General features: G+C 44.2%; 1 protein-coding gene across 3 annotated transcripts in view; it reads left to right on the top strand.

Annotated features, from left to right (window-relative positions):
- Positions 1–26,800, top strand: part of CACNA1A (calcium voltage-gated channel subunit alpha1 A) — a 241,325-nt gene that overhangs the window by 20,812 nt on the left and 193,713 nt on the right. For all 3 annotated transcript variants that reach the window (XM_057708526.1, XM_057708527.1, XM_057708528.1), the window contains exon 2: positions 25,052–25,157. In XM_057708526.1, the coding sequence (XP_057564509.1) occupies positions 25,052–25,157 (106 nt within the window). The remainder of the gene's footprint in view (positions 1–25,051; positions 25,158–26,800) is intronic.

Raw genomic sequence — 26,800 nt, 5'->3', positions numbered from 1 at the left:
TTCAAGTCTCTTCTTTATGAAATGCCTCTTCATGCCCTGTTCACTTTTTTTTTTAATTGGGTTGCTTGATTTTTTTTCTTCTTATTGATCTGTAGGTGATCTCTATGTATTCTGGAAACTGGTCCTTCGTCATTATATGCTGTGCAGTATCTTCTTTTGGCTTGTCTTTGATTTGTTTTGTGACATCTTTTGATCAGTAGCAGTTCTTAATTTAAATGTGGTTGAATTTATAAATCTTTTCCTTTACAGTTTGTGGGTTTTGTATCTTATTTAATAAAATTGTTTCTACTCTGAGGTCATACGATTTCTAAAACTTCTACAATTTTTCTCATTGTTTGTCTTTGATCAACATGAAATTGATTTTTGTGTATGGTGTGAGTAGGGGTCCGATTTCCTTTTCATTCCATAAGAGTTGTCCCAGCACCATTTATTAAAAAGTCCATCCTTGCCTCAATGATCTGCAAGACAACCTCTCTGACTGTTTAACTTTCACCTCTTTTGATCTTGTCTGTTTTCATGCTCAGCCAGTCAAACCACACATATTTATTGAGTGCCAACTATGTACAAGGCACTGGGTTACAATCCCAATGCAGGGGGCTTGGGTTCAATCCCTGGTCAGGGAACTAGATCCTGCATGCCACAACTAAAGATCCTGTGTGCTGCAACTAAGACCTGACACAGCCAAATAAATAAATATTAAAAAAAAAAAAAACCTTCCCCAAGGAAGTGGTGATAAACCACCACTGTGGTGATAAGTGGTGATAAGACTCACCAGTGGTGAGTCTTTAGTGGAACTCTGATATAGAGAGGGCAGGAGTGGTGAGAAAGATGTTCTTCCCAGAGGGAACAGCATGTGCAAAGGCCCTGTGGCAGATGCTTAAAAATTTGGTATTTATCCTAAAGGCACTGTGTGGTCACTGGAGCGTCAATGCAATGAGTTTATGTCTGTGAATGGCCCCACTGACTGCTGTGAGTTCTGTGGGGGCAAAAAAGAAAGCCATGAGACCAGTGAGGAAATCATTGTAGTCCTTGAAGAAGAGACGATGTGCCTTAGATTGGGATGGTGGCTGTGGAAATAGAAATCATTGATCAGATTGAGAGATATTTTGAGCTGGCATAATTTCCCCCTCCCTCTCCCCTTTCTCTGTCTCTGTCCCTTTTCTGGTTGAGTTTTCTGGGTGAGGAAAGCAGTTTGTGTTCCTGCCAAGGGTATGTGCTCTGAAGGATGTATTTGCCACAGATGGTCTTCGGAAATCTAGCCAAGAGAGTCACTGGACAGCCCCTGGCCCCCAGGGTTTTCTGAAATTAATTCAACAATGGCCACTTATTAATAACAATATGTTATTTATGAACAATGAGTTGAGAGCTTTTCCTTCAAAACACTGATTAGCTGTTGCGCCATGTGTCACCCCAACTAACCCTAACAAGATGAATGAGGGAGAAAGACAAGGGTTTTTATATCAGTTTTATTTTGCATTAAGGCATACTTGAGATCCCAGGAAAAAAACGTTGGTTTTGGGATTGGAATTCAGAGACTTGACTTCTGGCCCAATCCCATTTTTATAAGATCAAAAAATACTCTTTTGAAAACCATTTCCTACTAGCGTGCTCCTGGGTAATTTAGAGGGCTTCAGGTTCCTTGACTGTAAAATGGAAATTGAAATAAAATACCTACCTCTAAACTTTGTGCCTGACACATAGTGAGGACTCATTGCATTTACCTACATGAAATCATTAGTGCCCTTTTGCTGCAAGGAGCAAAAAACTTAAAGGGACTTAAGCAAGGATAGAGGTGTTGACTAGCTCATAAGACAAAAGAGTATAAAGAGTGATCTGCTTCTGGCTTGTCTGGATCCACAAACCAGACATCATTAGGCTTTGGTTTCTGGGCTCTGCTTTTTGAAGTTGGCTCCATTCTCCATGCAGACAGGACATGCCTGCAGTTCCAGCCCTTTGGTTCTCTCCAAAGTGATTCTCTTTCACAGTCATCCTCCCAGCATTCTCAGCAAATGATTTATGGATTTCAATTGGCTGCGCTGGGGTTATGTGCTCACGCCTGGACCAATCACTGTGGGGAAAGGGGTGCTCCAGTTGGCTTAGGCTTGAGTCACATCATCAGGTCTCTGGCATTGGTGGTGGAGCCAACTCCATGGGATTGGGAGAGAGGAGTGATCCCTTTAAAGGTGTATTAGGATGTGCTAGCTGGTGTAAAAAACAGCCCCCACATCTGCAGTGGCTTAGTACAGTAAGATATACTTCTCACTCACATTAAGCCCAACAGAATAATCAGCAGGTGGCCTTCCATGTTGTGATTCTGGGGCCCAGGCTCTTTCTATCTTGTGGCTTTACTATCCCGTAAGCACTTGAAAGTCTTTTGCTTTTAGCCTGTAGGGAGAGTAGGAAGGCTCACCCAGGAGGTTTGGTGAATCACATCTAGAAGCAGTGAACCTCATTTCTGCCAGCATTCTAGTTGACCAAAATTTTGTCCCATGGTGTGTACCAGAGAGGGTTTCAGTAGGAAACAGGAGCACATCAAGAACTGAGTTAAGAGATGTGGGTGGGCAGTTACCAAAACAGAGGTGGAGGGAGGAAGGGAGAGAGAGAGAGAAACAGCTGCTCTGCAGGAGCTGCCACCTGAGGAAGCCAGCAGACTAAATACCCCAACTTCATGCCCTCCCTCCATATCCTGCCAGGGCTCCCCATTGTCCAAACCCAGCTGGAAGCCAGTGGTTAGGAGCTCAGTGAGGCTGTCTGCACAGGTCAGCCTCCCTGGGCATAGCAGAGTAGAGAAGGAAGATGAGTGGATTCCGGGTAACAGAAGGCAGCCAGTGCCCTGGCTCACCTAACTGCAGGGCATACCTGGACATTTAGTCCATGTGTGCATCCAGGGGGAGGAGGTTTGGTGGACATATCACATTTTCTTTTACACAAGGAGAAATCAGGTTCCCAGATGGGAAAAGAGAATCTATGCTTCTGCTATTATTATTGGTGGTGGTGGTGGTGGTGATTATTAGTTCTCTCCATATGCTAATACCTCCTTTACTCTTCCCTTGCTCTGAGGGTTCTTTCCCTTTTAGTGGAAATCTTTTGGTGTCCTCGAAAGGTGTTCAGTGCTATACCAGGCTTGAGTGTGGGGCCCTCTGCCTAAACAGCTGATAGTTTGGGTGTCAGCAGGCAATCTGTGTCTCTGGCAAGGCCCTTGGCTTAATCCACGGCTGTGGTGGGGGGAACATGTGTGGATGGAGTCAGAGAGGGCGGCTTCCTGCCCAAAGAAAGTGACCATCTTGCTGGAGGTGAAACCTAGGACAGGCCCCTCAGGCTGAGCCCAGGGAGGTGGACCCGGGTCCTACCGGCAGGAAGCGACTCCCCAACCCCACATCTGCTCCTCCCTCTCTTTGGCAGCCAGAAATAGGTGCACAAGTGAAATTGTAGCCCAGACATGCTACAATTGTCTCACAATGGCTAGCGCCCACCCCACCCCAATCCGGTCCAGCTGTGTTAGCAGTGGATCCCCATCTCCAGCCTCCTCCAAGGTCAGCCCAGCGACTGTAACAATGGCCTGTCCCCTCCCAGCCTCGCCCACTTCTTTGAATCCCCCAAGGCTCTGTGATGATGAGGCCAGCACTGTCTTGACTTCCTCCATTCAAGCTTAACTGGCCTCTCCTCCCCTCCATGGAGAGCAGAAGAGCAGCCCCTCATTGCCTCTGGCAGCCAGCGAGCCAGGTCTCCTCCCACCTCCAACCACTCCAAGATCCAGGACAACAGTGAGGAGAGAGGTGGTCAGACCCAAGTCCTCCAGGGTGGTGTGTGGGGTCCACCTCTCATGAGCTCCATGGTTTCCTGGTTTTCATGACCCTCTTCCCAACTTTGCCGGATCTCTGTTTCTGACAGTAATGGCAGCACAGGTTCAAATCTCAACTGGACCACTGGCTGGCATGGGCAAGTGACTTACCCTCCCTGTGCTCCAGTTTCCTCGTCTGTCAATAAAGATGATCTTAGTAACAATAGCTCTGGACAATAGGGCAAGCACCTCACTTGCATCAATTAAGTTTGTCCTCTCAGTGCCTTAAGAGGTGGGCCCTACTGTCATCATCATGTAACAGAGGAGAAAACCAGGACAGAGAGAGGTTCGGTAGCTTGTCTGTTGCCTCCCACTCCAGGAGCAACAGAGGTGGGGTTTGGATTCCGGCTCTCTGGCTCCAGAGTCTGTGCTCTTAATCAATAACAGCAATATGATAATGTCCTAATTCAATGAGCTGTTGAACAGATTTAATGCAGTAATGGAGACAAAAGAACTTCGTCCAGTGCCCAGACCATAATAAGCACTTAATATAGATGTTAGTTATAATTGTAATTATATCATTTTATATTACAGAGTTATATATTAATATAAACACATGCTGTAAATACTTAACATATTAATATGTAGCTCCGTGTTATTATAGTACGGGGACCAGCAAACTTTTTCTGCAACGGGCCAGATGGTAAAGATCTGAAGCTTTGTGGGCTATAAATCTCTGTCGGGACCACTCAGCTTGCTGGTATAGCAAAGACACCCATGGACAATATGTAAACAAACAACTGTGGCTTGTTTTTCAGTAAAACTTCATTTATAAATGCACATCATGGGCCGTAGTTTGCCAAGACCCGATATAGTAAGTATTAATATACATATCAGCAATTTCTTTTCTTTGTTTCTCTGCTTAGTTCCTTCTTTTCCCTTCCTCTTTCACAAGGCCAGACTTTCTTTTTCTTCTTTGTTCTGGTCTTTTAGGAAAGCCTGTCAGGCTGTGGAATGTATACGCTCTCCTAACACCAGGCTTGTTTGTCCAGTAAGACATGCAGAGTGAGGGTGGCAGGAACTCCAAGCTCAGGCTTCTCTTCCCTCCCCCATTCCTGAGCTCTAGAAATCTCCATTCTGCTTACCTATTGCTGAGTTTCTCTGTCTCAGGGAAACCCATGAGGATCTCCAAGTTCCTTTCCCCACAGCTCCCCTTTGCTCACTGACTCCTGTCACACTGGCCTCTTTCTTCTTCCTCAAACACACCAGGCATGTTCCTACCTCAGGACCTTTGCACTGGCTCTTCCCTCTGGCTGGATCCTCCTTCCTCCAAGCAACCTCATGGGTTCTCCCTCACCCCCTCCATGTCTTTACCCAAAGGCCACCATCTCAGCATCCCCCTGATTTTACACTGCCCACCTAGCACTTCCCACCCGCTCCCCTGCTTTATTTCTCCCTTTGGCATGCTCTAGTTGTCTGTCTCTCCCCACTTTACCATGACCTCCACAATGGCAGGCAGGTTTATTGGTTTTGTCCGCCAGTGTGGACTAGAACCTTCTAGAACAGCACCTGGCACATCATAGGTGGCCAATAAATGTGTGCTGGGTAAGTGAGCGCTACAGCTTCATTCATATTTATTGCTGAGTACTATTCCATCGTATGGAAATATCTCAGTTTGCTTATCCATTGACCTGTTGATAGACATTTGGGTTGATCCTTGTTTTGTCCATTATGAATAAAGCCATTGTGAAATTCTGGTACCTGCCCCCAACTCTTTATAAATCCTTTAGGTCTCCCATTAAATTGTACATACCCAGAGAGATTTTCCTGACCCAATCACCACCACCCCCAAGTCTAAATTAGGTCTCTCCCCCATCATTCTTCAGAGTACTTATCACAATATGTTATGTTGTAGGGGTGCAGGTGGCATTCTGATCAAAACTCTCTACTCCCAGGGAAATTGAAGGGGAAAAAAAATGCAATAACACAAATATTTTTAAAACAGCTCCAGAGAGGTGCTTAGTTAGGTTTCCAAGGACAGAGAGATGAGGATTTGTTTGGGGAGAAGAAGTCAAGGGCTGCTTCTTGAAGGAGGCAGCCCTTGGTACTCCATTCATCCATAAATCAGCAAACGTTGGATGAAAAGAAAACTGTCATGAAGTCTCTGAGCTCATGGAGTTCATGGTTGATCGTGAAGATGGCGGGGTTGACAAATCACTGTCATACAGTGTCATAAAACATCATGTGATGTCATACAATAACAAACTGTAAATAAAAGCCGACACAGAAGCACTGTGGGGAGCTGGTGTAGATCACACAGCTGGTCTATTTCTTAGGGCATCTCGAACCATGTGGTCCAGGGGCCGCTGTTGGAGCCAAGTGTGAAGGCAGGTGAGAGTTGGGTCAGGAAAGGGCTAAGCTGGGTTCTATGTCACCTGCATGAGAGACAAGCTCTGTTTTGTCCTCTGTAGTATCCCCAGCACTTAGAACACCACCTGGCATATAGTAGGTGCTCAGTTCGTCCTTGTTGCGTGTTTGATAATAAAAGTCAATCATTGTGGTTGAGAACCTGGACTGTGAACTCAGACTGAGTTTGGTGACAGCTCAACCATTACTAGCTACATGGTAATGACTCTCAGTTTTACTGCTCTGCAAATTGGATGGAAAATAGTCTCCACTTAGTAGGGCTGTATATTCATTTTGTGAATACTGATAAAATGTATACAATGGTCAAGGCATTGTTCTAGACACAAGAAGCAGACAAAAGTCCTTGCCCATATGGGCTTACATCCTCAGTGAGAGAGACATAGGATAAGCAGCAAACAAAATGATAAGTAAATTGCATAGTACTCTAGAAGATTATAAGGGCAATGGAGGAAAACAAGGAAAAGAGGTGGGGAGACAAGTTTCTATATTATATAAGGCCTCACTGAGGAGGTAGCATTTAATCCAAGACTTGAAAGAAGTAAGGAGGAAGCCATGAGGATGTCTGGGGGAAGAGGGAAAAGCAGGTGCAAAGGGCCTGAGGTAGGGTTGTGCTTGGCATGTTGGAGGAATAGCAAGGAGGCTGATTTGGCTAAAGGGAGTGAGCAAAGAGGAGTGGGAGAAGGAGAGGGCAGGGAGATGGCAGGGCAGGTTGTGCAGGGCCTTGTGGATTGTAGGGAGAACTTTGGCTTTTGCTGTGAGTAAGGTGGAGGCCATGGAGAGTTCTGAGCAGAGGATGGACGTGACCTGGCTCAGATGTTCAGGGGTTCCTTTGGCCACTGTGTGGGGAGCAGATCATGGAAGGGTGGGGAGAAGGGCAGAAACTGGGGATTAGGGAAGAATTGATACTACTAGTTCCAGCACACGGGAACAGGACCAGGGTATTAGCTGTGGAAATAATGAGTGATTGAATTCTGGAAATTATTTTTAAAATTTTTAGTGTGGTAAAATACATATAACGTTTACTGTTTAGAGGTGTACAATTCCATGGCCTTTAGTACAATTCACAGTGTTGTGCAACCATAACCTCTCTTCACTTCACAACACTTCATCACCCCAAAAAGAAATCTTGGGGCTTCCCCGGTGGTGCAGTTGTTAAGAATCCTCCTGCCAGTGCAGAGGACACAGGTTCAATCCCTGGTCCAGGAAGATTCCACATGCTGCATAGCTACTAAGCCTGTGCACCACAACTGCTGAGCCTGTGCTCTAGAGCCCATGAGCCACAACTGTTGAGCCCACATGCCTAGAGCCTGGGCTCTGCAACAAGAGAAATTACCACAATGAGAAGCCCGCACACCGCAATGAAGAGTAGCCCCCCGCTCTCTGCAACTACAGAAAGCCAGCACACAGCAACAATGACCCAATTCAGCCAATAAATAAATAAATAAATTTATAAAATACACACATATATATAAAGAAATCTTATACCCATTACTAGTCATTTCCCATTCTCCCTCTTCCTCCCCCCACCCCCACCCACTATTCCCCAGTTCCTGGCAACCACCAGTTCTGGATATAATTCGAAGGTTGACCAGTAGGCTTTCTGGATAGATAGGTGGTGAGGGCTCAATGAATTAATGTGCAGAAAGCACATAGGTAGCACCTACTAGGTGCTCACAACTGAAATGGCTATGATGTGTTGGCAGGGATAGTGAGTGCTTTCCAGAAGCCTTGCTCTAATGCTACACTGGCTTAGCCATCTATTTAGAATTCCCATTTGCTGCCTGAGTGTACAGCAAAGCCAGGATCTTTCACACTGCCAGTCTGGCTTGGGTAGGGGTGGGGGAGGAGTACTCAGAAGGGCCAAGCCAGCACCATCCGTTCTGGAACACCATCCAATTCTGGTCCTGATTTCCCAGAACCATGCAGGAAAATGTCCAGGGAGGGACAATGCGGCTGATGGGAGTTCTGGCAAGCCCTGGCCTTGGCTCCCCGAGGTTGCTGTTACACCAACTAGCATTTGTTGGACCTTCAGCCAAGATGCAGACTTTCAGGGCAAGAGCAAGAAGCATGCTAGTTCTCTTCATGGTTTTGCCCCCACTTCCTCATGGCGAGCATCCCTACTCCATTCTCTGTTGCTGTTGACCTCTCTAAGTGTGAGACTCTTCATCCCTTTCCTGATATATTTTTTAAAATTTATTTATTTTATTTTTTATTTATTGGCTGCACTGGGTCTTCATTGCTGAGTGCCGGCTTTCTGTGGTTGTGGCGAGCGGGGACTACTCTTCATTGCAGTGCACGGGCTTCTTATTGCGGTGGCTTCTCTTGTTGCGGAGCACAGGCTCTAGGCACATGGACTTCAGTAGTTGTGGTGCATGGGCTCAATAGTTGTGGCTCACAGGCTCTAGAGTGCAGGCTCAATAGCTGTGGTGCAGGGACTTAGTTACTCTGCGGCATGTGGGATCTTCCCAGACCAGGGATTGAACCTGTGTCCCCTGAATTGGCAGGCGGGTTCTTAACCACTGTGCCACCAGGGAAGCCCCCTTCCCTGATATTTTTGATGCGTTTTGGTTTCTAAGGATGAGACCTCTTTACTTACGCTCTGGTGTTAACTTCTGTCTCCTTCCTTCTCTCCTTCACTCAATGCATTATTTTCCTTGTTCCTTCTCCCCCTGCATCCACTGATATTTATCCTCACTGTTACCTAGATTTTATTCTCAATTCTTGTCATGTGCAGGGTGGTAGAGCTTAAAGAACATGGCCCATATGGTCCTGAATTCTGATCCCACTTCTGCCACCTTTGAAGCTGTTTTGACTTTCAGCAAGTCATTTAATCTTTCTAAGTGCGATTATTCACTTTGTTTGGCTAATATTTTCTGGTTCTTCTCTGGCCACACAGTGAAATATCTCCTTCCTGCCTCCTTGAAGATGGGCATGGCTGTGTAACTTGCTTTAGCCAATGGAATGAGAGGGGAAGTGACATGTGTCACTTCTGGATAGAAGCTTTAAGAGCCAATGTATGATTCACTATTCTTCCTTTTTCTTGCCTCCACCATCACACATGCACAGAGAGGGAGCCTCCCTCAGACGAGATGCTGGAGAGAGGATGGCTTAGAACAGAGTCCTCATCCCACCTGCAGTGGACACATAGCGTGAGCAAGAAAATAGACCTGTGGTGTTTTCAGTCACTAAGATTTGGAGTTTTTTGTTACTGCAGCAGGATGTAGAATATTCAGAATGTATACCAGTCATCTGTGCACTGGGGCTAATATCTAAGCACAATGTTCTCAGGAGGGGTATGTATACTCACATTTAAATTTCCAGCTAAAAAAGATTCCTTCTCTTTTGCTTTCTTCCTACGGGGGTTCTATTTCCTCTCCTTGGTGTTTTTAATCTTGAAAAAATATTTGGGAAAGAATTGTTTGACGGTTCCTTTGAGGAGATGAATGGTTTCTAAACCCCCAGGCATTGATTCAGTCACCCTCAACCTCCTTCCTTCTAGGACTTTTTTCTCTCCTTCTCTGATCACTTAGTATCTCCTGAGAGGTGAAGGAATCCCTGTTTTAACTCATTCAGTTTTTGTTTTGTTCTTATGTTTGTTTATTTATTTATTTATTTTGGCCATGTTGGGTCTTTGTTGCTGTGTGCAGGCATTCTCTAGCTGTGGAGAGTGGGGGCTACTCTTTGTTGCAGTGCATGGGCTTCTCATTGAAGTGGCTTCTCTTGTTGCAGAGCATGGGCTCTAGGCATGTGAGCTTCAATAGTTGTGGCTTGTGGGCTCTAGAGCGCAGGCTCAGTAGCTGTGGCGCACAGGCTTAGCTGCTCCGAGGCATGTGGGATCTTCTCGGCCCAGGGTTCAAACCCTTGTCCCCTGCATTGGCAGGTGGATTCTTAACCACTGCACCACCAGGGAAGTCCCCCTCATTCAGTTTTAACTCTTGCCATCTTCAGCTTCTTTTTTGTCCACCTCCTCTTTGCCTGTTCTGCTCCTGTTCACCCCACCAGGGAGTGTATACTCAGGTTCTAGCACCTGTAGTGTTCCTCCATTGTCTTTGGTTTCTTACTTGCTTAGCACCCCCTGGGAATCAGCTATAGTAGCAAATTGACAAATAGCTCTGAAGTCCCTCAAGCCTGAAGACATTTTCTTTTGCTCACCTAAGCAGGATCCTGGAGCAATTGCAAATATCCTGTCCTCTACCGTAAATCCTTCTTCATCATTGTGAGAGATTCAGTCAAGATCAGTGAAGACCCAAGCAGAAGATCTTGGCCGAGCCTCCTTGCTGTTCTGGCTGTGCTGGGTGTTGTCATATTGATGAAGCTCCTGGGACCGCTGCCAGCAGCCTCTAGGATTAAATCAATAGAGTTTGCAAAAGTAAAAGCTTCTTTTGGAGGCAGAGAATATATTGGTTTATTTTTTAATGATAAAGCCTCAAGGAGAATCTTCACGGGTGGCAGGGCCAGCAAAGGAAAAGGCCGGGCAGATCCAAATATTTGAAGAGGTGCGTGGGGGAGCAAATGAAGGAGGTTTCATCCGGGACTTGGGACTTTCCAGAAAATCTGTTTAACTGGGGTTGCCAATGCAACAGCTGGGAGAGTTGGAAGAGACAGTGGAAGATGCAGAAATGACTGCTGCTGAGATGTAGAGAGAAATGAAATAGATGGGGATTCATTCACTCATTTGACAAACATTTATTGGGGTCCTGCTGTGTGCTCAGCACTGGGATGGTTGCTGAGGATGTAATGGTGAGCAAATTCTGTGACAAGTGTTTTTAGAAGAGATGAGGAGGAGAGAAAACCCAGGAGAAGCTCATGTGAAGATGGAGGCAGAGATTGGAGTGAGGCTACCACAAGCTAAGAAACACCTAGAGCCACCAGAAGCTGGAGGAAGTGAGAAAGTATCCTCTCCTAGAACCTTTGGAGGGAGCCTGGTCTTGCTGCTACCTTAATTGTGGGTTCCTGGCCTGTATAAATGTTATGGAGCTAATTTCTTTTATGGGTTTTCATGGGTGGGTTTTAAGCCACCTAGTTTCTGGTGATTCATTGTAACAGCCGTAGGAAATGAATACAGATACACCTATGAAGTCTGAGATGTCTCTGAGAAGGTGCACAGGGACACATCCATTGCCAGAATCTCACTCTGGAGCAGGGAGGAAATACCCCAACTGCCCCTCTTTTCCTTCAGTCTCTTGCTGGTGCTTCCCACTGGCCAAACCACCCAGAAGGCAGGAGATAAGGAAGGTTGGGTAATGCCATTTACAAGAGTCAGTCCTGTTTTTCCCAGGATGCAGAGCAGAGCAATGAGTAGATATTTGGGAGGAAAGGGCAGCAGAAGTGACAAAACACATCAAAATGCATGAGACTCCCTAGAAAGTGGATGTAAGTAGAGAATGGAAGATTGCCTAGGACTGAGCCCCAAGGAGGGTCAACATTTAGAGATTTAGTAGAAAAGGGGGAGTGAGAAGGGGAAACAGAGAAATAGCGACAAGAGGGAGAGTAGGAAAACACAAAAGGAGGTCATGGCCAAGTAATCTGAGCACAGAAAAGTGGCCCTGGGATTTGACAGCCTGGAGGTCTTTGGTGATCCTCACTAGAAGAGTTTTGGTTAAGTGATGGTCTAGAAGCCAGCCTGGAGAGGGTAGAAGAATTTGAGGTGAGGAAGTGGAGACAACATGTGTAGTCAACTCCTTCTTTATGAAGGGGAATGGGAAAGTGGGTTGGTACCTGGAGGGGGATTTGAAGTCAAGGGTGGGTTTCTAATGATGGGAGAGTATTTATTTCTCTAAATTGAGTTATTCCCAGCAGTATGCCAATAGGCTCTGGTATTTTCTTCCATCTAGGATGCTATAATTGTTGAATGGCCATTTGAAGTTTAGGGTCATGAATTCAATGTTATCAGCCCAGATCACTGATCTTGCTCAGGAATGTTACTCTGTACAGACCCCAGGGAAGCAGCAACTGGTTGGATTCATCCAAGGGTGGGCTTTTTCCAGGAGGGAAAGAGGAGTAGTAATGTGTAACCAACCTACCTAAGGTTGACAAGGAAGGAGATGAAGGCAGGAGAGAGTGATGAGAAATGGTGGGGTCAGAGGGTTGTAGGGCTTCATAGGATGGATGTTGGTTTGCATTTAGAGAGTTAGCTGGGAGGAGGAGAGTGGTAGTTAAAAAGAAAGATGATGGGAAGGGGCATTTTAGGGGTGGCTGGTGTCACTGCTGGGTGTGCGTGGCTCGAGTGGCTTGGAGTTGACACTGATCATTGATGAGGTCAGGATGTCCTCCAATGATCAGGGGTGGAAGGGAACAGCATGGACAATGGTCTTCCCACATGGAAATTGAAGATCGTAGTAAGTTACAGGCTCTACCAGAGTCTTACTCCCAGCTTTTGTTTTCTTGTGGGCCTCAGCATCTTGGCTGCTGAGGCTTTGACCTTGGACTTCCTGACAAGACCAGTGGCACTGGGAGGGACCATTGTGGCCTTTTTGGATTGGGAGGGGGGATTTCTTGGCCTTGCTGCCCTTCTTGGGGGCCTTCTCCTTGGCTGCACCTGGTTTGAGGGGGCCCTTCTTTACCTCATGTGGCTTCTTGCATACCTTTCTTGCATCATCTGTGTTGGGAGGGTCCTTCTTTGTCTCTGTTGCCTTCTTGGAGCTCTTCTCCTTGGCCTCGTTGGGTTTGCTTAAGGCCATCATGGCAGATGGCTCCCTGGCTGGATTTTCCTTTTGTTTGGGGGAACTAACTTGAAACTGCCAGTGGCCCCTTTGGCCTTGGAGTTGATGGTCTTCAGTGTATTTCTAGGTTTGAATTTAAGCCAGGGGGTAGATGAAATGTATAAAGAAGATGATGGGGAAATGGAAGATCTCGCTGACCACTGCACAGAGGTGACAGTATAACGAGACAGGAGAATGACTTCCCCTTGATAGAGTGAACATTACCAGGGAACGTGGTTGTAAATTGGACCAGGAGACAGAGATCTCACATCACTCAGATGTCTCCAAGGAACTTTAGTGTCTTGAAAAAAAAGAGAGAGAGAAAGAGAAACAAAGAGAAGTCTTCAGTTCTTATTTAGAGCCTCAAACCCCATGAGTTTAAAATTAAGCAACACCTCCTGCTCAAAACTTGTTTGGATGCTTCTTTCCTTTCTCTTTTCATCAAGGGAACTTCATTTTGCTGTGTGCGTATGTGTGTGCGTGCGTGCGTGTGTGTTTTCCAGGAGTCGTGTTAATTCTTCCACGTTTAAACTTTTTGTTACAGAGCAATTTATACATTTAAATCAGAGATTTAATTTCAAAATGAACACACATGCACACACCTCACTTTCTAAAACACTGTAAAATATAGTCCTATGAATCTACAGAGTTGATTTGGCAGTATCTATGAGAATGTCAAGTGTGCACCCTCTCTAACCCAGCAATTCCACATCTTTGAATTTATTCCACAGGAAAAAAAATCCTCACAAATGCACAAGGGTGTATGGTCAGATTATTCATCATAGCTTTGCTTGTAATAGAGACAAACTGGAAGCATTTAGGGAAATATTAAATAAATGATGATGTATCTATTCACTGTAATACTGCACAGGCTTTTAAAAGAGGGAAATCCAATGTACTGATTTGGAAAATGTGTCCAGTGTGGTGAGGGGCACAGCAAATCACAGAACGTTATGTGTCACGATCCCAATTTTGTAAAGGGAAAACACGATTCAGTATGTTTTTTTTCATGCATTTAATATTATTTATTGAGCACCTGTTATGGGTTAGTACTGTCCTAGTTGCTGGGCGCACAATCAAGAACAACTCAGAGGTGTCTAGCATGGATGCCAGGTTATATGTGAAGAATAAATGGTGAAACCATAGGAATCTTTATTTTCTTCTTTCAGCTTAACCATATTTCTACCATCAACATGTCATATTTTGTAATGTAAAATGTAATGAATAGGATTACCTTTTTTTTTTGGAAGGTTATAAGCTTATTGTAAGGAAGAATTAAGACTGTGTTTTGTTCTTTGCCTGTATTGTTCTATTTCGTTTAGATTTTAAGATAATAATTAACTTTTCTATAAAGGAAAGAAATCATCCTTGTTTAAAAATCAAGTGTAAATTGTTTTCATTTCACGGAATATTTTCATATGTTTTACAAATAAATTACCTGAAAATTTTGGGGAAAAAAAAAAAAGTCAGACAAATCCTTAGCCCCCCTCCTCCCTCCAATGAGGGCTGACGTTCCAGTGAGGGACACCAACATAAATAAGATACATAAATAAAAGACACAGTTTGTTTGATGTGAAAAGTTGCTAAAAACTAACAAGCAACTTCCCACGAGCCATTCATCTTATGGGAGATCAACTGGATGCTTTGTGATGACCTAGAGGGGTGGGACAGCGAAGGTGGGAGGGAGGCTCAAGAAGGAGGGGATATGGGGATATATGTGTAAATATAATTGATTCATTTTGTTGTGCAACAGAAACTAACACAACATCATAAAGCAATTATACTCCAATAAAGATCTGGAAAAAGAATTTAAAAAAAAAACACTAACAAGTGAAAAACAAACAGGGAAGGAGGTGGAGATGTTGACAGGATTGGAATTTTAGATCTGGTAGCCAGGGAAGGCCTCACTGGGAAGACAATGTTTGTTTTTGTTTTTGTTTTAATTGAACTATAGTTGGTTTACAATATTGTGTTAGTTTCAGGTGTACAGCAAGGTGATTCAGATATATATATATATTCTTTTTCAGATTCTTTTTCATTATAGTTATTACAAGACATTAAATATAGTTCCCTATGCTATACGGTAAATCCTTGTTGTTTATCTATTCTATGTATCGTGGTTTGTATTTGTTAATCCCATACTCCTAATTTATCCATTCCCCCACCACCTTTCCCCTTTGGTAACCATAAGTTTGTTTTCTATGTCTGTGAGTCTGTTTCCGTTCTGTAAATAAGTTCCTTTGTATCATTTTTTTAGATTCCACATATAAACCATGTCATATATTTATCTGTGTCTGACTTACTTCACCTAATATGATAATCTCTAGGTCCATCCATGTTGCTGCAAATGGCGTTATTTCATTCTTTTTGTTTTTGGTTTTGGTTTTGTTTTGTTTGTTTTTTAAATTTGTTTATTTCTGGCTGTTTTGGGTCTTCGTTGCTGTGCACAGGCTTTCTCTAGTTGTGGGGAGTGGGGACTACTCTTCACTGCAGTGCACAGGCTTCTCTGTGGTGGCTTCTCTTGTTGTGGAGCACAGGCTCTAGGCACGCGGGCTTCAGTAGCTGTGGCATGTGGTCTCAACAGTTGTGGCTCATGGGCTGTAGAGCGCAGCCTTAGTAGTTGTGGTACACGGGCTTAGTTACTTCGTGGCATGTGGGATCTTCCCAGACCAGGGATCGAACCCGTGTCCCCTGCATTGGCAGGCAGATTCTTAACCACTGCACCACCAGGAAAGTCCCTCATTCTTTTTTGATGGTTGAGTAATATTCCATTGTATACATACACCACATCTTCTTTATTCATCTGTTGGTGGACACTTAGGTTGCTTCCATGCCTTGGCTATTGTAAATAGTGCTGCTATGAACATTGAGGTGCGTATATCTTTTCGAATTAGAGTTTTCATCTTTTCCAAATATATGCCCAGAGGAGTGGGATTGCTGGATCATATGGTAGCTCTATTTTTAGTTTTTGAAGGAACCTCCATACTGTTTTCCATAGTGGCTGCACCAATTTGCATTCCCACCAACAGTGTAGGAGGTGTTTTAGTACAACCTGAAGGAGGTGAGAGAGTAAGCCCTGCTCGTAAATAGGGGGAAAGTAAAAGAGAGAGCAGTTAGTGCAAAGAATGCGTGTAGGGAAAATCTGAGAGAAACAGCAAACTGCTAGCCTTGATTATCTCTGGCAAGTGGGGTGGTGTAAGGACTTTTCACTTTTTAAATGATATGTTATAAATTTTAAAAACTAAAAAAATACAATAAGCACATATTCCTATTATAATTAAAACCATTTATTTTTAAGAAGGGATCTTGAGGGCTGTCTGAGGAAAGTTACCTGCAAAAGCTAGTGAATAAAAGCATGTGAGGCAAACTCTGAGAATCAAGGGGGAAAAGGAGAAGGATAAATAACAGGGATTTTTTTTAAAAGCGTGAGGTGAGAGTCACATATCATAATTACCCATTTTAGAGTGAACAGTTCAGCAAATCAACTATACTTCAATAAAAAAAAAGTAAAGTGAACAGTTCAGTGGCATTTAGTACATTCACTGTGTTGTGCAGCCACCACCTCTATCTAGTTATACAATATCTTTTTCACCCCAAAAGGAATCTATCTACTTCTGAAATATGTTTATCACCCCATAATGTACCCGTTATGCATTTCCCGCCTTCATCCAGGCTCCTGGCAAACACCAGTCAGCATTCTGACTCTGTGGAGTCACCTATTCTAGATAAACAAAAGGCTGAAACAGCCCCAAAGTGGGTGAATGGATAAACAAATCGTGGTATATCCGTACAATGGAATATTTTTCAGCCTTAAGAAGGAGTGAAGTATGGATACATGCCACAATGTGGACGAACCGCAGCAATATTATGCTAAGTGAAAGAAGCCAGACACAAAAGGTCACGTTTTGTAGGATCCCGTTTGTATGAAATATCTGATGGATGTTTTTGCAACATTTATTTTAAGCCTGACATTCAGGGAGTGGACCACACACATTTACTGTGTTCTGTTCCTGGAAACACTTTAGATTTGAGAGACAACTTCATCAGCCATGACGAGAGTAGGTGTTTATGCCCTCCAGTGAAGGAAGGGGAATGAGACTTACATGGGTAAAAAAGAAATAGAAAAAGTTAATAATACTAGTAGCAGCAAATGAAATAAAAACAATAAACATTGATTGCATAATTACAATGAGATGAATGCTGAATTATGCTTTCATAAGCATATAAAGCTTTCTAATTATCACAGGAACCAGAGTAAACAATAACAAAACACATTCACCGAGCACATACTAACTATATGCCAGGCCATATTCTGCGTGTATTATTGTGTGTGTCCACTCATTCCATTCTCATGCAGCCCAATGAGGTAGGTGCTGCTTTTCACATTACATATATGAGGAAGCTGAGGTCTGGGGAAGGAAACTCCTTTGCCCAAATCTAAAACCATGTCTGACCCCCAAATTCTTTCAACTACTCTGCTGTAAAATTTCTCATGCAGATATTTCCAATTTTCTTAGCAGAAGCATGATTTAGCTGCCCTGGATAGACTACTCTTTTCAGAACTGAAGTGTTGAAAATCCTTGGATAATATTAAAAACCAAACAGCACATCAAATCTATTTAGTTCATTTGATTTTCCTGCTGACATAATGAATCTTTTTGTGTATGTGTGCCTCTACTGTGTGTGTTAAGTGTAGGTCTTTGCAGTTGTCTCGGAGAGTGTTAGCACTTGGCACTGGGTTTATTTGCCCTGCCCCAACCTGCCGTATCTGGCAGGATGTGTAATTAAAACGTGTGCCTCTTGCCGCTGGCCACGGTGCTGAAAACATCCCGGGCAGCGCCAGAGTTGCCCTCGTTAGCGCGTCATCACCCGTCGGTCACAAGCTGATCCGCTGGTGGAGAGCTCTTTTCTGGGCTTGATTTTGGTTCGTACGGTGCGTTGGCGAGTTCGAAGCCAATGTCTGAGAACTCGAGGGAGACTCTTTGGATTGTTGGAAGTTGAAATATTTATTAATATGATCCATTTAGGATGGGCTTATGAAGATGTGGAATAGCATGCAGTGGTTGATAATTACTACATTAAATTGTGGCAGTGGTTGGAACTCAGGTGAGGGCTGATCCGGTTGGCCTCATCCACGGTTAATATCCCGGGTGTACTCCAACTCCAATTTTAAAATAAAGGCAAAAACATCCTCCTTCTAACAGGTGAGGGTAAGCTATTGAGTGGTCTATGGGGACCACCAGCATGGGTCTTGGAGTGAGCCCTAGCACGTGTATGACCTTGAGCAATTTGTTTATCCTCTCTGACCCTTAATTTCCTTATCTGGAAAATGGGGCTTGCAAGAGAACCTACCTTGTAGAATTGTTGCAAGGAACTAATGGAAACAACGAGTGCTTAGCTTGGTGTCTGCCCACCAAAGCGCTCAATAAACAGCAGCTGTAATTATGACTGTAGTGTCTGTTAATGGCCCCATAATAGTTGATCATATTGCCGAGTTAAATTGTGGCATCTGTTTAGCAGAGCAAGGAATATGTCCTACACCCATACATCCAGGGCCCTTGTGCCCCCTACTCTTTTCCTGGTAGTTGTGATGAAAATAAGATCTGCTTGGCTTCTCCCCACAAGCTCAACTGCTTGGTTGAGTCATTGAAGTATCTGTTTCCTCAGAACACATCCATCAGGCAGCCTCCATAGTAGTATCAAGACCTTGATGAGTTAACAAACCTGATTTGATTTTTCACACCAACCCCAGGAGGTTAGAAATGAGATGGGAATGGGGGTGGGGATGGGTACCACAAAGGGAGGGATGAATTATTTGGACATTCTGCAAGGTCTTGCTAAAGGGCTGGAACCATCAGCCATGCCCACTTTACCAATTGATTTTCCTTGATGTTCTGGATCCCAAGAGCGGCTCCTGTTCACAGATGCAGCCTTTCTTCCCCACAGAGAAATCGCTTGGTTGTTTCCAGTGTCACACACAGCCCCTCTCCGGGACCTCTGTGGGTCCTGATCAATCTAAATGTGGGAGAAGCTTTGTGTATCTGCACTTGCCTGCAGGGCTGTCTGCTAGCCCGACTTACATGAGCCATTTCAGGAGCCAGCTTTTTCTCCCACCAGGGATGCTTCTCTCCTTTCATCCACCCCCCTCCTTCCCTTGGCCTCTTTGGCTGGCTGATTATTCTGGATCCCGCTGACACAGGTGCTTTCTCCCTGAACCAATTGGGGAGCGGGAAATCTCAGCTCAGCTAGCAGATGCATTGCTCACCGCAGCTGTGAGTTAGAACCCAGGCTTTCTAAATTGGGAGGATCAGGCACGACTCAGGGTTGGGCTGAGAAAGCCTCACCTCCCCCTGCCTGAACTCCCTTTAACTTCTGCCTGGGGAGAGAATCTCCTGTGCCAAGAATTCAGTACCCCATCTTTGTGTCTGTGCACCAGCCACATCACTGCATATTTCAAGGGGACTTGGCATGCGATGAAGTGAGGGGAGAGATGTGGAAAAGCAGGACCCACCCATCCTTCCTTCCTTCCACAGGTGTTTACTGAGCACCTACTCTGTAATAGATGCTCTCTTAGGTGCTGAGAACAAAGAAGTGAACAAAATAGACAAAAATCCCTGCTTGCACAGGGCTTATCATCTCATAGGTGAGAGAAACAGTGAACCAGATAAAGGAGAAGAATATAGCAGATATTTGGGGACAATGGCCAAGGGAAAAACTTAAGTAGGGAAAGGGGCTGAAAGGCCTCACTGAGGATGTGAGCTTTGAGAAAAGACCTAAAAGAAGTGAGGGAGGGAACCACATAGGTCTCTAGCAGGAGAGCGTTCTAGGGGAGAGAATTGCAGGTGCAAAGGCCCTGGTGGTAGAATGTGCCTCATGTGTTGGAGGAAGATGGAGGAGGCCAGTGTGGCTGCAGCTGAGTGAATGATGGGGAGAATGGAGGAGATGAGGGCAGGGAGGTGACGAGGGCAGGTCCTGAAGGACCTTGCTGGCTGCTGGGAGGACTCTGACTTTTCTTCTGAGTGAGATGGTAGCCATGGAAGGGCTGTGAATATTCCCATGTGCAATAAGCCAGAATTTTCTTTGCTGCTTATTTGTCTCATTCCAACCTCACTCTTGTTCCGTCAAGCTCTTGGGTTTCTTTTCAGCCCCCTTGAGTGGAGCCAGAAGACTGGTCCAGGCCTCCTGAATTCTCCTCCCAGGGTCAGAAGATGGAGGAGAAGACTTGGAGGGAAAAAGCGAGCCCTCATTTCTTTTTGGATGACTCCAAGCCACAATTACCTGGGCTCCTCCTACCCCTGAAATAGATCTAAGGCAGCACTTCCCAAACTTCACTATGCACACAGAGCCCCTGGAGATCCTGCTAAAATGCATATTCTGACTCAGCAGGTCAGCGTGGGGCCTGATACTCTGCTTTTCTAACGGGTGTTGCCTATGCCTTTGGTGCGTTGACCACACCTTAAATAGCAAGGGTGTAACATCAGTGTTGCAGGTTCCCATTTGGGGGGGGGTGTCTTTGGACGCTGGCAGTGTGTGTGGCTGTGTGGAGAGAGAGGGGAGTAACATTTGATGGCCAGTGTGTCCACGTCTGCCAAAAAATAAGAAAAGGAAATAAGGTGGGAGTGGGCAGCCTCTTTCCGTTGGCCTGCATGCTGACTAAGGCTTCATTGTCGTACCCAGAGAGCTCTGGGTCTGAGATCCAGGTGACAATGGGCAATTGAAACCCTGATAATGCAGCCCATAAAAGTGCAGCTTGCTGCTGGCCTTCTGGGACTCTTCCTGGAACCTCAGCTCGAATCGGATGCAAAGGAAGTCACATCCCAGCCGTTTAGGGGCAGGAGGCCAGGGGGCCCTGAAGAGTGAGGCAGCAGCTTCCTGCAGAAGCAAACAGGGAGCTAGCTGGCAGGGAAGGGAAGCGAAATCAGCGGATTCAAATCATGGCTTCAGAAGCCTCGGCGAGGGGAGGCCAGGGAAGGGCTTGGCATTGCTTCTTTGTGTACAAATATTGTCTCTTATTTTCTGGGCTGCAGGGTGAGGCAGAATGGAGTATTTGTGCAACACAGCCCAGCTTTGTTCTCTGTGCTTCTAATGACTGTCAGCTCGGAGGCAGGAAGCCAATCAGAGATGATCTTCAGCAGGAATGGCTTTTATTGACTCCCCAAATTGCCCTGGGTCTTGGATTCGCTTTTCAAAGTGTGCGTGGAGCGTGGCTCAGCTGCTTTCAGCTGGAGGCAAAGGCTGAAGCTGGTGACAAAGAAGACCTGGTTTTCCTGGCTTACTTAGATTCTTACTCCCAGGTTGTCTATTTCAGACTTTGTTTTCACACTTGGAAAGTGGGTATATACGCTCCAGCTCCTCCTCTAGCCCGCAAGATTCCTTGGTTTTTACAGAGCTTCCAAGATGCCAAATGTAACTCTAGGGCCAAACGGGAGACCGAAGCTAGTTAAGTTTCCAAGAGAGAAAGCTGGGAAGAGGGCAGTAGTTTAACATGGCCAGGTATAAGACATGCTATATGATCCTTCTGCAAAACAGTGGATTTCAGTGTTCCCAGGGGACACTTGGCAATAATTGCAGATGACTTTTGGTTGTCATAACTGGAGAGGAGGGTGCTACTGGCATCTAGTGGGTGGAAGCCAGATGCTGTTCATTACCCTGCTATATACAGGACAGTCCCCCACCACACACACACACAGAGAATGATCCGCCCCAGATGTCAGTAGCGCAGAAGTTGGGAAATCCTTCTCCTGAGTAACCAATACCCTATGGCTTTCTCCCTCTAGCATCCATTTCTCCACAACTAAACCTCCTTCTCAGAAATTGCCAGCTCTGTTGTTAGTTTTGTTTCCATTTAAGGTAATTATTAATATGTGTGTTCTTATTGCCATTTTGTTAATTGTTTTGGATTTGTTTTTGTAGGTCATTTTTCTTCCTCTTTTGTTCTCTTCCAATATAAAATAAAAAATTAAATTAAGAAAATAAAAGAAATTGCCAGCTTTATTTACTAAGGCTTTTGGCCTGAGGGTGTTTCTGCAGATCTGGCAGGGGTACAGGGATATTCTGGCTTACGAACTGATCAGCAGATCAGGCCCTAATATGAAGTGAGCAGGACAGACCCTCCCCAAGGGCAGACCCTCTGGTGGGACTATCTGGCAGCCTTGTCAAGCCAGAGGAGAGTTCCAAGGGTGCAGGGAGGAGTTTGTGCCGAGAGAGAGAGAGTGAATGTGCATCTGGAAGTAGCCATATGAACCACACCTTCCCTCCTTCAGATCTTGAAAGATCTGCTTCTCGGAGGCTTGCCCTGACCACCATATTATTTTTTTATTGAGGTAAAATTCACATAACAATACTAACCATTTTTTTAGCTCTTTATTGGAGCATAATTGCTTTACTCTGTTGTGCCAGTTTCTGCTGTACAGCAAAGTGAATCAGCTGTGTTTATACATATATCCCCATATCCCCTCCCTCCTGCAACTCCCCACCCTCCCTATCCCACCCCTCTAAGTCATCACCAATCATCGAGTTGATCTCCCTGTGTTATGCAGCAGCTTCCCACTAGCCATCTATTTTACATTTGGTGGTGTGTGTATGTCATTGCTACTCTCTCACTTCGTCCCAGCTTCCCTTCACCGCCCCCCACCTCCATGTCCTCAGGTCTGTTCTCTACATCTTCATCTTTATTCTTACCCTTCCACTGGGTTCATCAGTACCATTTTTTTAGATTCCATATATATGAGTTAGCGCACGGTATTTTTCTCTTTCTGGCTTACTTCATTCTGTATGACAGACTCTAGGTCCATCCACCTCACTACAAATAACTCAGTTTCATTCCTTTTTATGGCTGAGTAATATTCCATTGTATATATGTGCCACATCTTCTTTATCCATTCATCTGTTGATGGGCATTTAGGTTGCTTCCATGTCCTGGCTATTATAAATAGTGCTGCAAGTGAACACTGTGGTACATGTCTGTTTTTGGATTATGGTTTTCTCAGGGCATATGCCCAGTAGTGGGATTGCTGGGTCATATGGTAGCTCTATTTTTAACTTTTTAAGGAACCTCCATACTGTTTTCCATAAATACTAACCATTTTTAAGTGATGAATTCAGTACATTCAGAAGATTGTTCAGATAGCACCTTTATCTAGTTCCAAAACATTAAGCAGCTACTCACCATTTCTCCCTCCCCCAGCCCTAGGCAACCACCAGGCTGCTTTCTGACTGTGGATTTGCCCATTATGGACATTTCATATCAATGAAATTCGTACAATATGTGCTCTTTTGTGTCTGGCTTCTTTGACTTCAAGGTTCATCCACATTGTAGCATGTGTTAATACTTCATTTTTATGGCTGAATAATATTCCATTCCATGGATATATCATATTTTATTTAACTGTTCATTCACTGATGGACATTTGGGTTGTTTCCACCTTTTGGCTAGTGTGAATATTGCTGCTGTGAACATGTATCTGAGTACCGGTTTTCCAATTCTTTTGGTATATACCTAGGAGTGGAATTGCTGGATTGTATGGTAATTCTATGTTTTAACTTTCAGAGGAGCCACCAAACTATTTTCTTCCGTGTCTGCACCAGCAATGTACAATGGTTCCAATTTCTCACATTCTCACCAGCACTTACTATTTTCTGTTTGTTTTTTTTCTCATTCTAGTCATCCTAGTGGATGTGAAGTGGTATCTTGTTGTGGTTTGATTTGCATTTTCCTAATCTTCTTTGGAGAAATGTCTCTTCAAACCTTTTGCCTATTATTTAATTGGATTGTCTTTTTGTTGTCAAGTTGTAAGTGCTCTTTATATATTCTGATACTAGACCCTTATCAGATATATGATTCACAATTATTTCTCCCATTCTGTTGCTTGTTTTTTTTTGCCACTTTCTTGACAATATCTTTTGAAGCACAGATGTTCTAAATTTTGGCAAAGTCCAATTTATCTATTTTTTCTCTTGTTGCTCATGCTTTTGATAAAGCATCTGATCACTGTATTTTATTTTTTATTTAATTTTTATTTTAAATTGGAGTATAGTTGATTTACAGTGTTGTGTTAGTTTCAGGTGTATAGCAAAGTGATTCAGTTATACATACACATATATCTATTCATTTTCAAATTCTTTTCCCAAATAGGTTATTGCAGAATATTGAGTGTAATTCCCTGTGCTATACAGTAGGTTCTTGTTGATTATCTACTTTATATATAGTGGTATGTATATGTTCATCCCAAACTCCTGATTTATCCCTCCCCTCCCCCCCACCTTTCCCCTTTAGTAACCATAAGTTTGTTTCTTAAGTCTATGAGTCTGTTTCTGTTTTGTGTTCATTTGTATCATTTTTTATATTCCACATATAAGTGATCTCACATGATATTTGTCTTTCTTTGTATGACTTACTTCACTTAGTATGATAATCTCTAGTTGCATCCATGTTGCTGCAAATGGCATTATTTTGTTCTTTTTTTATGGCTGAATAATAGTCCATTGTATGTATGTACTACATCTTTTTTATTTATTCCTCTGTCGATGGGCATTTAAGATGGACATTTTGATATGAGATCTGATCACTGTATTTTAAACTGCACCCACTGACCTCCTTTCGTGCTTTTTCTCTCTGTAGCATTAACCATCTTCTAATGTGCTATATAATGGGGTTATCTCACTTACTAGCCTCTCCTCTACAAGTCAGAAATTTTTGTCTGTTTTACTCTGGTGCCCAGAACGGGACCTGGCACACAGTAGGTGATGAATTAATATTTGTCCAGTAAAGACTGGAGGTGAGACGGAGGAAGAATATCCACATTTTCCTTACAAAGTCACCTACCAGGTTTTAAGGGCAGTGAAACTACTCTATATGAGGCCATATTGGTGGGTCAACGTCATTATACATTTGCTCAGACTCATGGAATGTACACCACCAAGAATGAACCACAGTGTAAGCTACGGACTCTGGGTACTAACGATGTATCACTGTAGGTTCATCCATTGTAACAAACAAGCCACCCTGATGGGGGATGTTGAAAATGGGGGAGGCTATGCCTATGTGGGGACAGGGGGCATATGGGAAATCTCTGTACCTTCCACCCAGTTGTACTTTGAACCTTAAACAAAGCTGGAAAGATTTTCCTTAATTCTGTGATACTCCCTTTGAATATATGATTTTAGCCACCATCATAGCAAACTGCATTGTCCTCGCCCTGGAGCAACACCTGCCTGATGACGACAAGACCCCGATGTCTGAACGACTGGTGAGTGATGTCTCTCTGGGGGAGTCTCTTCTTCGCTTTGGTGGCAAACGGTTGTGGCCATGGGAGCTGAGGGCAGAGGGGGCTCTCAGTCTTGGTGCCAAGAACTGGATCATGGGCCACCTGCCTGGGGAGCCTAAATTTCACGAACACAATAATCTGGGAAGAGAGATGCCCTCACTGCCGATCCTCCACTCTCACCCCCCAGCAGACCTCATGTCAGTCGGGAAGGGGGAAGGTGAGAGTGGTCACCCCATCCACGACAGGTCACATGCAAAACAAAACTCTTAGGAATTCCCTGGTGGTCCAGTGGTTAGGACTCAGCGCTTTCACTGCCGGGGCCTAGGTTCAATCCCTGGTCGGGGAACAAAGATCCTACAAGCTTCATGGCATGGCCAAAAAAATTACATTAATTAAATTAAAAAGTAAAAGCAAAACAAAATTCTTGTGGAAAGTGTTGACCATATACAAATACACAGAACAGTACCGTGAACTCCTCACGAACCCATCATCCAGATTCAACAACTGTCAAGATTTTGCCTCTTTTCACATGTTCTGTCCTTTTTTATTTCCTTGGTTTGTCTTTCTTGGCCTAAGTATTACAAGGCAAATCCCAGACCATATGTCAACTCACTGCTGTATACTTAAGTCTGCATTGCTAAAAGTACGGGCACTTTCTGGGAATTCCCTGGTGGTCCAGTGGTTAGGACTGGGAGCTTTCCCTGTCATGACCCGGGTTCAGTCCCTGGCTGGAGAACGAAGATCCTGCAAGCTGCGCAGTGTGGCCAAAAAAAAAAAAAAAATATGGGCACTTTCTTACATCACCCCAGTGACATGTTTACACCCAACACAACAGTGTTTCCTGGGAATCATCAAAGACCCAGCGAGTAATCCAATATTCATGACTGTTTCAGAAATGCCATTTTACAGGTCATTTGTGTGAACCAAGGCCCAAACATGGTCTAGATTTTATGTTGCTTAAGACTTTGAATCTCAAGCAGTTGTTTTCCCTCCTGCCATTGACTCTTCAGAAACCAGTCCAGTTGTCCTAAAGAATGTCCCGCATTCTGACCTTTGCCTGGTTGCTTGCTTGGGGTGTCATTTAGCTTGTTCTTCTATCCCACATGTTTCCTATACATGAATATCCGCTCCGGAGAACATTCAAAATCCAGTTGATGATTTGGTGAAACTCTGCAGAGCTGTAAACTAGCACTAAGATCTTTCTCGATGCCCCTAGCCATCCCCCAGCCCCATGGTTCCCCTCCTGGCGTTCTGACAGCACCAAAAAGGAGACCTCTCTCCTTCTCATCACTGTTTGAAAGCCAGCTGTCCTAACTCAAGTGTAGGGAGAGAGAGAGAGAGGTTAGAATCCACGGATTCTTCATCCACAAAGCATTGATGATCTCAAGGCGTTTAAATTTTAATAGTTTTGTATTATAATGTGTTTTCAAAAAATAAATAACTAGCCCAGAAAAACTGTGATTTCAAGACTTTTTTGTTTGTTTTTGCTTAAGATCAAGCTAAGTAAAAAGAGTCCATGGAAAGAATAGTAAGCAAATAGTAGTACCAGTGGCAAGCTGGGATGGGAAAAGTCATGAAAGCGGAATGAAAATCACTGAAGCTTGAGAAACATTGCCATACCAGAT

The sequence above is a fragment of the Hippopotamus amphibius genome, chromosome 15 (assembly GCF_030028045.1).
Source record: "Hippopotamus amphibius kiboko isolate mHipAmp2 chromosome 15, mHipAmp2.hap2, whole genome shotgun sequence".
NCBI classification, from domain to species: Eukaryota; Metazoa; Chordata; class Mammalia; order Artiodactyla; family Hippopotamidae; genus Hippopotamus; species Hippopotamus amphibius.
This window is presented reverse-complemented; position numbering and strand designations above follow the sequence as displayed.